We start from the raw sequence: 15,479 nt of genomic DNA on the forward strand, positions 1-15,479 counted from the left end.
TCTAAGGTGCCACAAGTACTCCTTTTCTTTTTGCAAATACAGACTAACACGACTGTTACTCTGAAACATTTCTTGTTCTAGGCTTTTCAGTGACACCAGGTTCTGCAGACCCTAATATTTTGTCTACTAGCTACTGTCTCCCATCCTGAGTCCATCCAAGCAAGTTGAGTCACCTTCTGTGAATAGCTGCAGAACACTGGAGTGGTGCAAATAATCTGATGATTTAGCTTCTGCCTGAAAAATGTTCATCAGCAGATCGTGATTCCATCATTTTATTCATTGTTCAAGCTAATCAATGTATTTGAGACATTTTTTAAAATCTGGAACAGTTCTCTGCAAATATTTGATTTTCAATACACACTCTCTGAGTGATACTGGTAACTGTGATTAGTCAGACAGTCAGGCAAGCACTTCTTCTATAAATAATGACACATACAGATTTAAAATTTGGTTTCTGCACATACTTGCAGAGACAAATTTGAAATTTCCTTCCCACAAAAATTCAAATGGATTGCTCAGACTTTCAAGGAAAGCAAACACAAAGTGGGCATGGACATGGCTGAAGTTTATTTTAAAATATTTATCAATTTAAAAAATTAGTTTGATTTTTGCATGATATGCCCAGTCACACAACCCCTGCTTCCCTTCTTGTGGTGTTGGTTGCCGTTCTAATTGGGATGAAATGCACCTAGGCATAGTGATAGATGCCTCCCAAATACTTGCAATAATAATAGTAGAATTCATTATTTTATCTTCTTAGCTTCTTGCCATAGAGGTGAACACTCCTGAGAAGTTTAGCTCAACGGCGGATATAGTGATACGTCTCTTGGACACCAATGACAATGTCCCAAAGTTCTCATCTGATTATTACATTGCCAGGATTCCAGAGAATTCCCCAGGAGGGTCCAATGTAGTGGCTGTAACAGTAAGCTTTATTCAGTCTTCCAGAGATATATCTGATCTAACTATCTGTCTATGGAAACTGCCAAAGCATGTCAGTGGCTCTGTCCTCCTAATAACTTCTTATTCTTTATGTGCTCTCTTCTACTCCCATGTTGAAGTCAATGGGAGTTTTGTCATTGACCTCAACATGGGTGGGAGTCATTCCTGTGTTTGCTGGCTGCTCACCTGCTGAAACATCTTTCAATCAATGAGTAAAAGAATACCTGCTCCTGCAGTCTCATAACTAAGTGCATTTGGGATAAAGGCAATATGGACTCACAACTATCACCATTCCCAGAGTAGCAGGTATATTAAGCTCTAATGCGTAGAGCCACTCAGTGTCTGACATTATGTTAGCACACAATGCTCAGCAAGGTAGCTGTTGTTTCAGCAAAGCATTTTCAAACAATGTGTCTGAAGTGCCATTTTTTTTATTTTATTTGTTTTTTTAAGCCATAAAAATGTCACACACGTCAGCTGAAAGATGTGATAGCTGAGTGAGGCTGGCATTGTTGTAAGAAAGACTTGGATTGGATTGAGGGTGAACAAAAAGAAAAGGAAAATGGCTGCTAGTGAATTTCTAGACCCATCTTCCATAGATTGCAAAGGTGACATGATTGCTACATGCATAATTATGGTGCTCACGAGCAAGACTATAAAAATGCACCAGAATTGGAAAAGAATGACCCCAATATAAGAATTGCTTTCATGTGTTCAGAAATGGGAAGAGATTGCTTATACATTTACGAATATCTCACACTGCCAGAGGAAGGAAAGCAAAATGTTACAGAGACCCTGTGAGCACTGAAGAAACGTTTCTAGCCCAAAAGGAATGTTATACATCTGTTTAATACAACCACTAGAGTCAGAGCGAGAACCCATAGTTCAGTATGTCACACAAAGCTGAGGCAGTCGAAAGCCACGTGTTAATCTGAGAGTGATGCAAGATCACATAGTGCTGGGCACCAGAGACATAGATGCCTGAGGCAGGATGCTAAGGGAGCCCAAACTAAGTCCTACCATGTGCTGCAGAAGTAGTGAAATGACACAAATGCTCCTGAAAGTACTAACTGCAGATCCTGGAGGTGAAAACACTAAACTCTATGTAGGGAAGAACATCAAAACAAGAAAGAAGAGGCTCACCATAGGACACACTGGCATCAAGGCAGCACAGCATAGAGATTATGATGTTCCTTATTGTAGTAGTCAGAAGAAGAAGAACAGTGTCCAACACTGAGGTGGTCTGCAGAAAATGTTTTAAAAAAAAAACATTTTGCAAAAGCAGCAAAATAAGGTCCTTCTGGTCAAAGGCAAAGAGGACAGTGAATCTTAACAGTTCATATTCAATACTAAACATCATGTAGGCACCAGATTAGTGCCAGATTCAGAGATACACCCAGCAAGCTGAGATACTGCGGGCTTGGAAAGTACTGCTCTAGCAGGATGGGTAGATATGAAAGATGTATTAGAGAATACTGGACTTCCCAGGAAAAAATAGCATGCAAAATGGATTCCAGTAAAAAGAACCCAAAGTTATGAGACCTGAGAAGTTGACAAGAATCCATGGTAGTTATCAGGAACCAGATGCATGTCCCCACTCCCCACAAGGCCACAGATGAGTTACACCGGCCTTGCATGAGTTTAGAAATCAAAGACATTGCTAAAGACTGCAAAACAAGCAAGAAATGTTTAAACAAGCAACTGAGGGAGCCAGTTATACACTCAACAGCACACCTTCCTACATCAAGTATCTCTGCATTTAGAGGTAGATGGACAGACATACTGATGTAACAAAAAATTCCTCATAGGTACCAAAGAAAACATAAATAGCTCCCTCTACCAAGTCAACTGCTTCTCCTAACCCTGAGCCCATGGAGAAACTAATAAGAATGCAGAACAAAGTTGCAACATCTGAAGAGATACCTGCAATGCAACCTGGGCCCACATGCACAAGAATGATCAAAACACCAGCCAAATTGAAATAATGTTATGTACAAATATCAACTAAATATACCACAGCAGAGACACTTTTAAAAAAATCTCTGTGTTATTTAAAAGACAGTTTTGGCCAAGGACACTGCACTCATATTTAGCTGATCTCTAGTAAAGTTTGAGAAGGAGTTGTTTGTTTGGTCAGTGCACTAATGCACTCCTTACTCCTATGAAAGAAAGGATGTTATAAGATAATGTCAAATGCCTAAGAATGGAGTCACCCGATAAGTATTATAGTTTATACTGCTTATGTTCATGTAGAATGCTTAGGAGGTGGTTGTATGAAAAAGCTTTGCTGTATCACTCATTACCATTTGATTTTATAAGATTTTGCAAACTTCCAAATGCAAATTGTTAATGAAAGTTCCATAAATATACTGACAAAATATTTTAAAAGGGGAAAAATCTGTTTGGCATTCAGTGTGCTATTATTAGGTACAATAGGAAAATACACTTTACTACAGGTTAATAAATCAGGACTCTTTTGAATTCTTTTCTTAAGGCCACAGACCCAGATTCAGGACTCTGGGGAGAAGTCAAATACTCCATATATGGAACAGGAGCTGATCTGTAAGTAAAAAAGTTAACCTTTGAATACATCAAAAAGAGAAATCACTACTAACAAAATAAGAGGGTTAAGACAGCGGCTGGCATCTCAGACTAATGCATGTTGAGATTATCTAGGGGGCCGGGAGGCACTTACCCTATGTCTTTTTCCTGAGTTGTTTCTGTTAAAATATTTTCTCCTGCAAAAAACAGGCAAACACTTGTTGTATGAGTCTATGGTGTTTTACCCACATGCCCCCCAAAAAACATAGAGCAGCTAAGTGACAATGCATAGAATCTGTTCAAACTATCATTTTTAAAAAATACTTTTCACAGGAGGAAGGGTTTTTTGTGCTGGTTATTTTTAAAGTTCTGTGGACAACACCCCACCTGCATACACACACACACACCCATTTAGCTGCAAAAACGGTGCCATTTCAACACTCAACCCAATGTACAGAAAAGACAAAAAAATTCATGGGAACCATATCAACAAATTCCCACAACGTTCTCTGATGTCCGACATTGTTAGCACTTCTAGCATCGGTGGCTGGTAACACAGGGTATTAGAACTGTTGCTTGCATGAAACACTAGTCGCAGCAGGGCATGGAGGAAGGGAACAGGATGTTCACCAGGTCTCTAATAGTTACCTAGCTCCTGCTTCCTGTTGTAGGAGAGATGAAAATGAGCACCAATTTGATCAGCTCTCCAACCCCACCCCATTATTGCATATGTAATAATTGGCTGGGGCTCCTAGCCATCCTAAATATGGCCGGCCATCTCTCATGGTTTTGCTGAACCCCTGACCCTTATGACTTAAGTGGTTGGAGAGAAGAACTTGCAAATGTGTATGTTGTCCAGACTCTCATCTCCCTTTCCTGCAAAATTTTATTTCTTCTATAAATTCCCCACCTGGTTTTAAAGCTTTGTTCCCCACTTTGAGTAGGATGCTAATTATGGCAGTCAAAATCCGGAATTTCAGGGGTTTATTGGGAAATATCCAAACAAGGGTGCACATACAGGAGCTTCTAAATCACAGCTTATTTTGAGCTTCTCACTAAATCCTCAAGCAAGCTGTTAATCGGGTAGAAGCAAGCAAGCAAAGGCCAGCCAATGCACTCAGACCTATTAAGTTTAAAATGTAACAGCTGGTGCCAAAAAACTTCTGAAGGCTTAGGGGGGAAAAAAAGATGTTGTGGGGGGGAAAAAGTGTGTGCAAATTTATTCTGATTCTCACACTCCTAAAGCTAAAATAGAATTTAACCAGGGAAATGAGGTTGCCGTGAGCTTTTTGTTTGTTTTCCTAAACATGGAACTTTTTTGGTTAAGGCACTGGATTGAGACTCAGGAAATCTGGGTTGAATTTCCAGCTCGGCCACAGACTTCCAGCGTGAGCTTGGGCACATCACTTAGGTTTGCGCTACATGCAATTCTTGTACCAAGTTAACTGTTTCAGTTAGGGCTGTGATGTTTCTGCCAAAACAGTTAAATTGGTACAACTCCTAGCATGGATGTAGTTGTACTGGTATAAAGGTGCATTATACTGGAATATTCCCCCTCCCAAATAGGAATAGCAATGTCCGTATGTGAAAGGGTCGACTCACCACTGGCACCTGCTCATGGCGGGGTGTAGCATAGCAGCACTCTGTCCACTGGAGTCTCCTGCCAATGGCTGCTCTGCGGTGGCCTGCCTCTTCCTGTGACTTGGCCCTCTGGCCAGGTCACTTCAAAGTCTCTCCCTTTCTAGGATAGTTGGTGAACACAAAACCAGGGGAATTAATGCAAATAAACAGAGTTAGTGAAGGATAGAGAGGAGTGACTCCATCTCAGCATGTATCCAAATCTGGCCCTCCCTTCCCTCAGGCAGGGATCATCAGGCAGTGGTTGTCTGAGAAGCTCCTGCCTTCATTCAGCACTTTCCTTGGGAGCTGAGGGTTGAAGATCTGTTCTTTTCCCTGGTCTGCCAACAAGTGAGCTGTTCTGCCCCCATTTTAAAGCTCCTCCTCCAGTCTGTGCCTCTCTTGTAGGTGTGGCCAGGTGGCGGTGGCTGAGCCCAGGCCAGCTCTTTAATCAATCAATCTTATTTTATTCAGGACATGATCTAATACATTGTACTTATAACCTGAATAAATATGCAGTTCTCTAATGTTTCTACACAAAGAGATCACATTTGGGAAAAAGCCATCACACTGAGCATTGCACAAGTACAAAAGCTTCTATGAAATGCAACTGAAAGGGCTAACACATAAAGAATAAAACAACACCACATAATAATAATTCTCTGTTTTTCAAAACAAAAAGGACAAGCAAAAATATGTAGGGCCAGTGATTTGGGATCTGTCAGCTTTTAGGTCTTTCTTCAGAACAGGAGAGACCTTGTATAAGGCTCCTGGCTGCATAAATTCCAGCATTATACCACTGCTCACATCTTTAAATACTCATTTGCATTAGACCATAACTGAACGGTACTGTACAATAGGCTCAGTTGTCAGCTAGGCAGAGTTCACACTCAGTGCAGCTGAGAAGAAGGTGGAGGAAAGCTGTCTCTAGTCCACGTTTCCACTACCTCAGTCCTGGGCAGAGGCATCCAATATAACTTAGAGCAGTGACCAAAGATCTGGTGAAGTGTCATGTACTGCATCTTTTCTGTGTCTGGTGTGAACCCCCACCCCCAACAAAGCCCTGCCCATCCCAGATGCACCACCCTGCATTGTGAGGCAGTGAAATGGGTGGCATAGAACAAGCTATGCTATCTTTGTGCCACATAAGGTTTCCCAATGTCAGAGGAAAACCGCAACTGCTTCTTTAGGGGGCCTATGTGTTTGTCAATTGACTGTTTAGCCTTTGGTGTAAGCCGTGTGACACCACTGAGCCTATGCAGAGACAACAAGACAGGATGTAAATTAACTTGAGCTTGCATCTGTTCTGGGTACCAGTATCTAACCTCAGCAGTTCAATAATCTAGACTAGGATGTGAGCATCCACAATGTGACCACTCAAAATGCTTGTTTTTCATGCATCTCCTCCAGATTTCTAATCCATCCATCAACAGGAATTATTTATACTCAGCCATGGGCCACATTAGATGCTGAAGTCACTGCAAAGTACAATTTCTATGTGAAGGCAGAAGACACAGAGGGGAAGTATAGCTTGGCTGAGGTATTTATCACTGTGCTAGATGTCAATGACCACTCTCCGGAGTTCAGTGAGAACATCCAGGAAAAGACTATGATCATCGGATCACCAGTGAAAATAGAGGTGAGGAATGAAATGATGTCTAAGACTTCAGAAGACACAGAGTTAGCACAACACCAAGTGCTTTGAATATCCTGCCCCTAAGTGTGCATACGTGTGAACAAACACATTTGTTACCCTCTAGTATGTTTTAGTTTGCCTGTTGGGTGTGGCAGTGTAGAACAGAGATCTAAAACATGGACTGATAATATTTTACATACTGTTCAAAAGGGTAAGTGCATCAAAAGAAATGTCATTCTGTAAAAAAATAATAAACTCAAGTTATATCATTTAAATTATCAGTTTGCACATAGTGGGCTGTATAGTGCTAGATTTAAAATAAGTCCATCAGCATCACCATTGGCACAGGTGCCAAGGAGTGGGTAAATGTGCATGGAGCTTGAAACCAGGCTACCATTCAAAACAGAAATCAGGTCCATTGTGTGGGGATACTTGCATCTGTCCGTGTAGTTACATTGGTTCTGTAATGAGAGGACTTCAGTTTCCAAGTAGTGTATGTAATGGTCTGGTGTGGAATATGAAAAAAAATGCAGATGTCATCTACAGTTAAATGATAATCTGCCTAAAATATATATTAGAAAACATATATGATCAAGTCTGATGACAAGAATATGCATATGGTTGCAAAAGTAAATATTGAAGTATAATAACAAAAACAAATATAGTTTGGTGGTGTGAAGCTAGCTCGCTGTCAAATTGTTTTCTATCAACTTCACCTGTAAGTGTAAAGTGTTCCTTCTAGTCTGGCTGCTGGGAAATACCCACTAAATTAGTACAAGATGCCTGCTATTATAAAGTGAATCATTTATAACCATCACATCCATGGATATATAATATTTGGACTGACTTTCTTGTTTACTTTAATCTAAAATAAAATTGTTCACATGGAAAGGACTGCTAATTTTGTCATCTAAGGTCACACATTAATATCTCAGTAATCTCACAGCAGATTTTTGACTATTCCTAAAGTGTGCAAATACATGCCCAGGAACTTTTACATTCTCCCTTCACCCAAATTCATCATCAATGCATGTCTCTTTTCAACATTTCTCCTGAACAGGCTATAGATCAAGATGCAGAAGAACCCAACAACATTGTAGACTATTCCATTATGCAAGCAGATCCAGCCAATGTATTTGATATAGATCAAAGCACTGGGGAAATAAAGCTGAAGTCCTATATCAGGTCCCTGGATATCATTCACAATATCACCAAGGACAAAGACTGCATATGGTCTGTGGTAGTTCAAGCCAAGGACCGGGGCTCCCCTTCATTTAGCACGACGGCAGTGCTGAAGATTGATATCACAGAAGAGGTAAGCAGATATTGAACAGAAGTGACCAGCCTTGGGAGATGTTTGGGTGGAACCAAAGAGGAGTTTCCACTCACACCATTTCTAAAGAGCACTGTTTAATATTTCAAGAGTTAATAATAGCCAAAAAATAAAATAAAATGCCAGCCATCAGAGTTTTCCCAACAGATTTTTGGTAGCTCCACAGTTTAATGCCTTTCCAGAACCCTGAGACCCAACCAAGTTCTGTGGAATCAGAGGCCTAAGAAAATCCTGACTGGAGGAGAGGGGAAAGGGCTGGGACGGGGGGGTTAGAATCTGTCTGGGAGATTAGTTCTTTTCATCTGATGTCAGACAGTTAAGAACCTATGTGCTCCTGAGACCAAACTTCAATCGGACTACTACATTTCTGAGCTGTCGGTCAAGAGAGATGAAAGGGAACTGGACCAAAAGTTGCCCTACAGCTTGGAAAGCAGGTGATCAGAACTAGGATTCTGGGGGCAATCAAATCAAAGACTAACTGTAATCCATTTCTCTACCCTGTGACAGCAGCATGGCCCTCTGGGTGTAGTAACCTCCATAATCTCAGTGTGGGTAAAAGAAAGAGGTGAATGCATAGAAGGTACTTGAGAAGGCAGAGAACTCATAGAACGTTCTCCCAACTCCTCCAAGGAGTTCCACACTTAGCCACTGCTGAAGGACTATTCCTAAGAACTTTTAGATACCAAATTTAAGTTTTATAAATAATATATATTAAGATATATAGAGATCAATCTAAGGAATATCTGTGTGGATTTCTTATGACTAAAATATTTTCTTGATCTTAAAAAATAATTCCTCCTGCTCTGCTAAAAGCAGTGGGAAAGTTCCCTCCTTCTATCTTCTGTGGATGGGGGAGCTGAGCTCCCCCATGTTCCCTTTCCATCTCCCTCTCTTGAACTTGGGGAGGTCAGCTCCCCAGACCTCCCAGTTCTTCTCTCTGGTCACTGGCTGGCGAAAGGAGGTCTCCTCAGGTGAGAGAAGCTGAGGACGGAGTGGCAGGAGAAGCTGTTGATTGGCTGGTTATCTAAAGGTTCCAAGAATCCCTGCCAGTGGGTGAAGCAGCTTTGGCTCTTAATAAGAGAATGTGTCCATTTGGGAGTCCCCTGCCTGCCTCCTGCAGAAAATATCCGTCCCTCAGCAAGTTTCACCTCCCCTCTCAAGGTGCAGAGAGGGACAGAGAGAGCTCCTGCCACTTCCAGTTCCCCTGCCCCTCCAGGAGAAAAGGCAGACCTGCCACCAGCTTTTTCTTCCCTGGGCAAAATGCAGAGGCAACAGAACGGTCCTGTGAGTGTCCTCTCCCCTCCTGGAATTCCCTAGTGGGGAGTGTTGGTGAACAGAGGTGGGGAAAGTAGCTGGGAAACCAAGGGATGTTCTACATCCTGAATGTGCTCAAGCACTTTGGGCCTGCTCTGGGACGTGCAAGCTTTTCAGATACATTTATTCCTTTCTCCCCATTCTCTTTCCCATGCACCAGCTCATCAAAAAGTTAATACACCTCCACTTCCCCAACCATGATTACACAATCACCAGAAATGAGGAGCAATCCTTCCTCCTATTTTTTCTACATTAATGTCTTCCTACTAGCAACCTGCTGATACTGTGTATCCTCCATTCAGTCCAACTTCAGATAGAATGATTTTCAGTGTTCCATCCCCCTAGCATTGCATTTATGGACTTCAGTCCCCTATATTCCAATAAGGTATCATGGAACTGGAAGGCACCTCGAGAGGTCATTTAGTCCAGTCCCCTCCACTCATGGCAGGACTTAGCCCTGGTCTACACTCGGGGGGGGGGGGGGGGCGGAAATCGATCTAAGTTACGCAACTTCAACTACATGAATAACGAAGCTGAAGTCAACGTACTTAGATAGACTTACCGCGGTGTCTTCACCACGGTGAGTCAACTGCTGCCACTCCCCTGTCGACTCCACCTGCGCCTCTCATGGAGCTGTAGTACAGGAATCAACAGGAGAGTGCTCGGGGGTTGATTCATCATGTCTAGACTAGACATGATAAATCAATCCTTGCTGGATCGATCGCTGCCCGCTGAACCGGCAGGCAGTGTAGACATACCCTAAGTATTACCTAGACCATCCCCGACAGATGTTTGTCCAACCTGCTCTTAAAAATCCCCAGTGATGGAGATTCCAGAACCTCCCTAGGCAATTTATTCCAGTGCTTAACCACTCTGACAGTTAAGAAGTTTTTCCTAATGTCCAAACTAAACTGCCCTTGCTGCAATTTAAGCCCATTGCTTCTTGTCCTATCCTTAGAGGTTAAGAAGAACAATTTTTCTCCCTCCTCCTTGTGACAACCTTTTATAACAACCTTCATAATTAGCCCACGCAGGCAGAAGCTACAAAATCCTTGCACAGTGCTTGATCACTTCTTACATCACTTGTAGTTTTTCAGTGGTGACCAGAGTTACTTGCGAAAAATACTCTCAGATTCAGCCTGTGGGGGAGATTCAATTTCCAAATACAAAAATCTGCTGTGAATGGGTTCTCCTTTTTTTTATGACCACCTCTGCTAAGTTTCTGTCCTGTTAGCACACTGAAGAGTCCATCTGGGTTGTCTCTCTTTTGTCTGAGGTCATAAGTGCTGGAAAAGAGTCCGTATAGCATCCAAAATCTAGTCTGGACAACACAATCTTAACCGTGTGGAAGAAACAGTCTTTTGTTAGGATCATGCACCAACCACACACTGGCTATAGGTGAATGTGTCTTTTCTCTCTTCTCTGTGCATGCACCATCTCTGTGGGTTACAGTGCTGTATGTTGAGTGATTTTTTTTTAACTACTCCCTTCTGGATGCAGAGCTTTTCTAACAGCATAACTAGAGGTTTCTCACAGTGTTAATCACACTGAGTAATTAAACAGGCATATTTTTCTGATTAACATTTACCATTGCAATTAGTGCAGGGCTGTGCCCTTCGTGATAGATGCCTTGAGGCTAAGTGCATCAGTAGAGCACATCAAAAAGGCCTTTTGCTCTTGGAATAATACAACAATAAAAAAAATCCAGAAGCTGTTTAATTTAACTGAGTCTGGTTTGGTGGAAATTGGTGTTGATTGGTGCCCAATGCTTTTCTTTATCTCCTATCCTTGCTCGACAGAATAAGAAACATATGCTGAAGAAGCAACTGTTTTCCTTTTTTTTCCATTATGTCCTGCTTAAAATTTATTCTCTAGGGCCAATATTTTCAAATGTGAGTGACTAAAGCTAAGCACCTAACGCTCCAGTTCTCTAGGGTGTTCCACATGGATAGATCCCTGCATACACACAGAACCCCATTGACTTCACTGGGACTCTGCAGGTTTATGGGGCTATTTGGACACAGCTCTTTGCAGGACTGGGCATAAGTCCATATTTAGACTCCTAAAACCAGTGGTATATTTGGGCATTCAGCAGCTTGGGCATTTATTTAGACTTCTGAAATATAGATGATGATGACAGAACAAATATATAATGGATAATATGAAAAAGTACAGGAGATAAGCATACACATGAGGCATGAGAGACAAGACCGGGTGTAATAAGGTAGAAATTTAAAATAGAAACATTTTTATATAGGAATTAAGAAAGTTTTTTTTTTAACACCTGGATGATCAGGGAAAGAGAGAACCTACCACAAGAGGTATGTATTTATAGCATTAGTATTCATATAGAAGTTCTTAAAATCAGTTTCCACAAATGTAAGGTGAGGCTAGCTATCAATGAATGCCCAGTGATATGACAGAATTTCTCTCACCTGGATTGATCCCTTACCTTTGGGAAAGGCCACTTATATAAGATTGTCCTTTGGAAATAGCTTAATGACGAGTGGTTATTATAAAGTGGCATGTAGAGAGATTGCTCTTGAACAACTCATTTGTCATAAGGCACATTATCTTTTATTTCTTTGTGCTTTATAACACACGCTAGGCACCTTTATCCAAGACTAGTTACATTCAAGATGTGGTATCCTATTGCCTGGGGAAATTGGCAAAGGAATTGTATTGAAGCTCAGTGATGCCTCATCCACCTATGAGTTTTCATCATGATGAGCAAGACAGTAGATGCAATGTTCCCATTATTAAAATAGAGATGGGTCTGAACTAGAACCCAAGATATGATCTCCCCACAATTTTGGGGAAGTTCGGATTTTGTTGTTCAGATTCATCGCTGTATCACTGTGCATTTAATTCCACACACATGAAAAAATTCTACCCCTGAGTTACTTAACTGTATATGAAAGCCTGATGAATTAAGTGTCAGATAAACCCTGCTGAGTAGTACATGACCTGAAATGAGTTCCATTAATTGTGAGTGTTTGTCAAAATCTATTCTGTAGCATGACACTGAAGGTTGCATAGTATAGGAACAACAAAGGGAGAAAAATTATATATACTGAAGAGGTTGCTATTTATTCTTCCTTCGCACGTTAATCCCATCAAATGGGGTCCACTCCATAAGTCCACTCCCGCTGAAGTGCTCGTTCAATGCCATGTCTTCTGTCATTCCTCATGCTCATATATTTTTGTTTTTGACATCCCACCACTTCTTCTGGGCTTGGCCTCTATCTTTTCCCTTCAGTCTTGATCGGTTGGACTCTCTTGCCCACATAGTTGTCAGGACTCCACTTGACTTGACCAAACCATCTGAAATGACACATTCCCTCATTTTTTCCTTTCTGGATGTTCTTTTGAGCATGTCTCAAACGTACACATTCCTTACATGATCTTTCTTAAACCACACATCCATCTCAATATTGCATTTCTATGGAATAGATCATTTGCTCTTGTTTCTTCTTGGTTTCCCAACATTCAGTGCCATGCATTAAAAAAGTATGAACCACCATTTTAAAGACTTTCCCTTTGAATCTTACCCGTATCCTACTGTTCCATACTACACCACTTATCTGTCTCCATTTGAGCCAGGCATTTATTATCCTAGCTCTAAGTTGGTCCTCTATTTTCCCCAGATTCTGGAACCCATACTTCTAGATACTTGAAAACTTTGTGGTTTTGATATTGTCTGCCCAGCTAGTTTCATGGATAATTCTTCAGTGTTCACAATATTAAAATAACATACCATATACTCTGTTCTTCCTCTGCTTAGTTTGAGCCCGTGTTTGTCCAACACATATCTACATTTATTAAGAATCCTCTGCTAGACTATCTTTCTCCTCACTGCATTGAATTCTATCATCTGTGAACAGCATGCACTAAGGTATGCGCCTTGTGTGTGTACCCAGCATGAGGCTAAACAAGAAAGCACTCAATGTTGATCCCTGATGCACTTCCACATTTCTGATAGTGTTTTTGGATCCAGATGTAAATTTTGCTGCTTGGGCTCATCTCTGTATTATCTGAAAGTCATGAATAAATGGGATCAGCCAGCACAATCCATGTTAGCAGAACAGAGCTGTTCCAGAGGGATACAGCTTAAAGATGAAATTGATTAGATTCTGTCTGCCTGGCAATATAGCCTTGAGTTCTGTTAGTAAATATTAACCTTTTTAGACCACTTTTTCTTGTATGTTAAATTAATTTGCATATTAACTATTATCCTAGAATCTTTATATTAGCTAAGAGTGTGTTTAAATTTTCAGGCCCAGAGCATTAGCTCTTAACTTGTCAGTGACCTGTACTCAGGAATTTTTATCTGATTGAGTGCTGGGCTGTATCTAATTATCCTCAGCATCTCCAAGTCTGTGGAATATTGGTGTCCAGGGAAGAGACCCCCCTCAAACTAATAAAAGTATCTACAGAAAAGTATGTTATCAATAAAACTGGGTGATTGATAAGGGATATTTGTTACGGCAGATGTTTTCTGTAAGGGACTGGGTGATGAATATGGAATAATTTTTTTTACAGAAGAGTTCTGAAATGGTTGAACCAGTAACCCACAGAAAGTTGCTTTTAACTCATTAAGAACTGTTGATTTCACAGCAGTTGGTAATAATGAGTGGGTTAAAGATTCCTTTTTTACTCATCAGTCAGATAAACTGAGGTTTATAAAAGAAATTCCATCACTAATTAGGAAAACAGAACACATGATAAAAATTAATAATGGGAAAGTATTTTCCCTCCAAAAAGGAGTTTCTTTGTCTCACACCCTATGAAAGGACAGAGGTTTGGGGAGTTAGATTGAGACTGAACCCTGTCAGTAGAAGGTAGCTACAGCAAAAGGGACCACACTACCCTCCCTTCACCATCTGTCTTCTTTCTGTATTCTGTATAGTGCAGTATTAATCTTTGATTAATAATCTTTGATTAAATAATTCTATTTGAGCCTATTTGACAATCTCAAATCATTATTAAATTCAAATACACAACCGTTCATGTTAGAAGATTCAGAATTCAGCTCCCTTGAACTGTCTTCCCATCTCACTGAATTTGGGGCCTGTTCAGAGCATTTATATTTATAATAGCTTGCTTTATGCCAAAACTAAAACATCACTGGTTTAATCAGATTCAGCCTATATTGAAAAGAGTTTCTTTCCGATGTATTTGTTATATTCTTCATAATCTGCATGATTTAAAGTACATATGAGAAGATGGATTTTTCTAATTTCATATTGAAAATATTATGCATTTTGCCACTCTCATATGGAACATACACATTTTGCCAATATCAGGACATTTACAGGATACGTGTATAAAACAACATGTAAAAATATACTGACATGGAATTCTCAGCCAAATCAAAATGGCATGACTGTAATAGTTGGGGGTTTAACCACTTATATAATCAGTTGCGAGTGCCTGATTTGCATAAGCACTCTGGCCCAGTTTGTGTGATTAACATACAGGCCAACCTTGGGAGTGGTATGGAAATACATAACCCCAAGGGGAAGGTCAGGAAGCATTTAAGCCCTGGAGTTTGAACATTTTGGCCTCAGACCTATCCAGCTCAGATAGGATTATTAAACATGAAACATCCCCAAGTTATTATACTGGAAATGAAATGAATTGGCCAATGAAAACTGGCCAGCTTTTTAATACTTTGTAGATCAGCACATAGGAATGGATATGAAAAATATTACTTCTCTGTAATTTCTTCAGTTATGAATATTAAGCAATAGTATGGTGCTATATGTTTGAGATCTTCAATTCAGCTTGTACACATTAAATATATTCATACACAGAAATTAAATAATGCTAGTCCCAAGAGCTTCGGTAGTATTTTCACAAACGTGAATTGTTTTGCATGTTTAAATAGCCCAGTCTTCTCTAGTTTAAGTAGGAAGGAAGCTAGCCCTTAACAATCATTTCACAGCACATCAAAGGAATTAAAACACCAATTTTAACAGGAGAAGATTCTTTGATGTCTACTGCTGTGATTTTCACAGTTACAATGAGAAAACTAGCCAGTGAGGAGCTGTGAATAATTATAGGGCTGATGAAACATGGCAAAAGTTTCAAGGT

The 15,479-nt window shown here is 40.4% G+C and overlaps 1 protein-coding gene across 2 annotated transcripts in view; it reads left to right on the forward strand.

Moving 5' to 3' along the window:
* CDHR1 (cadherin related family member 1) overlaps positions 1-15,479 on the forward strand; it is a 55,094-nt gene that overhangs the window by 36,840 nt on the left and 2,775 nt on the right. For both annotated transcript variants that reach the window (XM_077822812.1, XM_077822813.1), the window contains 4 exons: positions 761-925; positions 3,437-3,504; positions 6,511-6,739; positions 7,797-8,051. In XM_077822812.1, coding sequence (XP_077678938.1) covers positions 761-925; positions 3,437-3,504; positions 6,511-6,739; positions 7,797-8,051 — 717 coding nt within the window. The remainder of the gene's footprint in view (positions 1-760; positions 926-3,436; positions 3,505-6,510; positions 6,740-7,796; positions 8,052-15,479) is intronic.

The sequence above is a fragment of the Eretmochelys imbricata genome, chromosome 7, assembly GCF_965152235.1.
Source record: "Eretmochelys imbricata isolate rEreImb1 chromosome 7, rEreImb1.hap1, whole genome shotgun sequence".
Taxonomy (NCBI): Eukaryota; Metazoa; Chordata; order Testudines; family Cheloniidae; genus Eretmochelys; species Eretmochelys imbricata.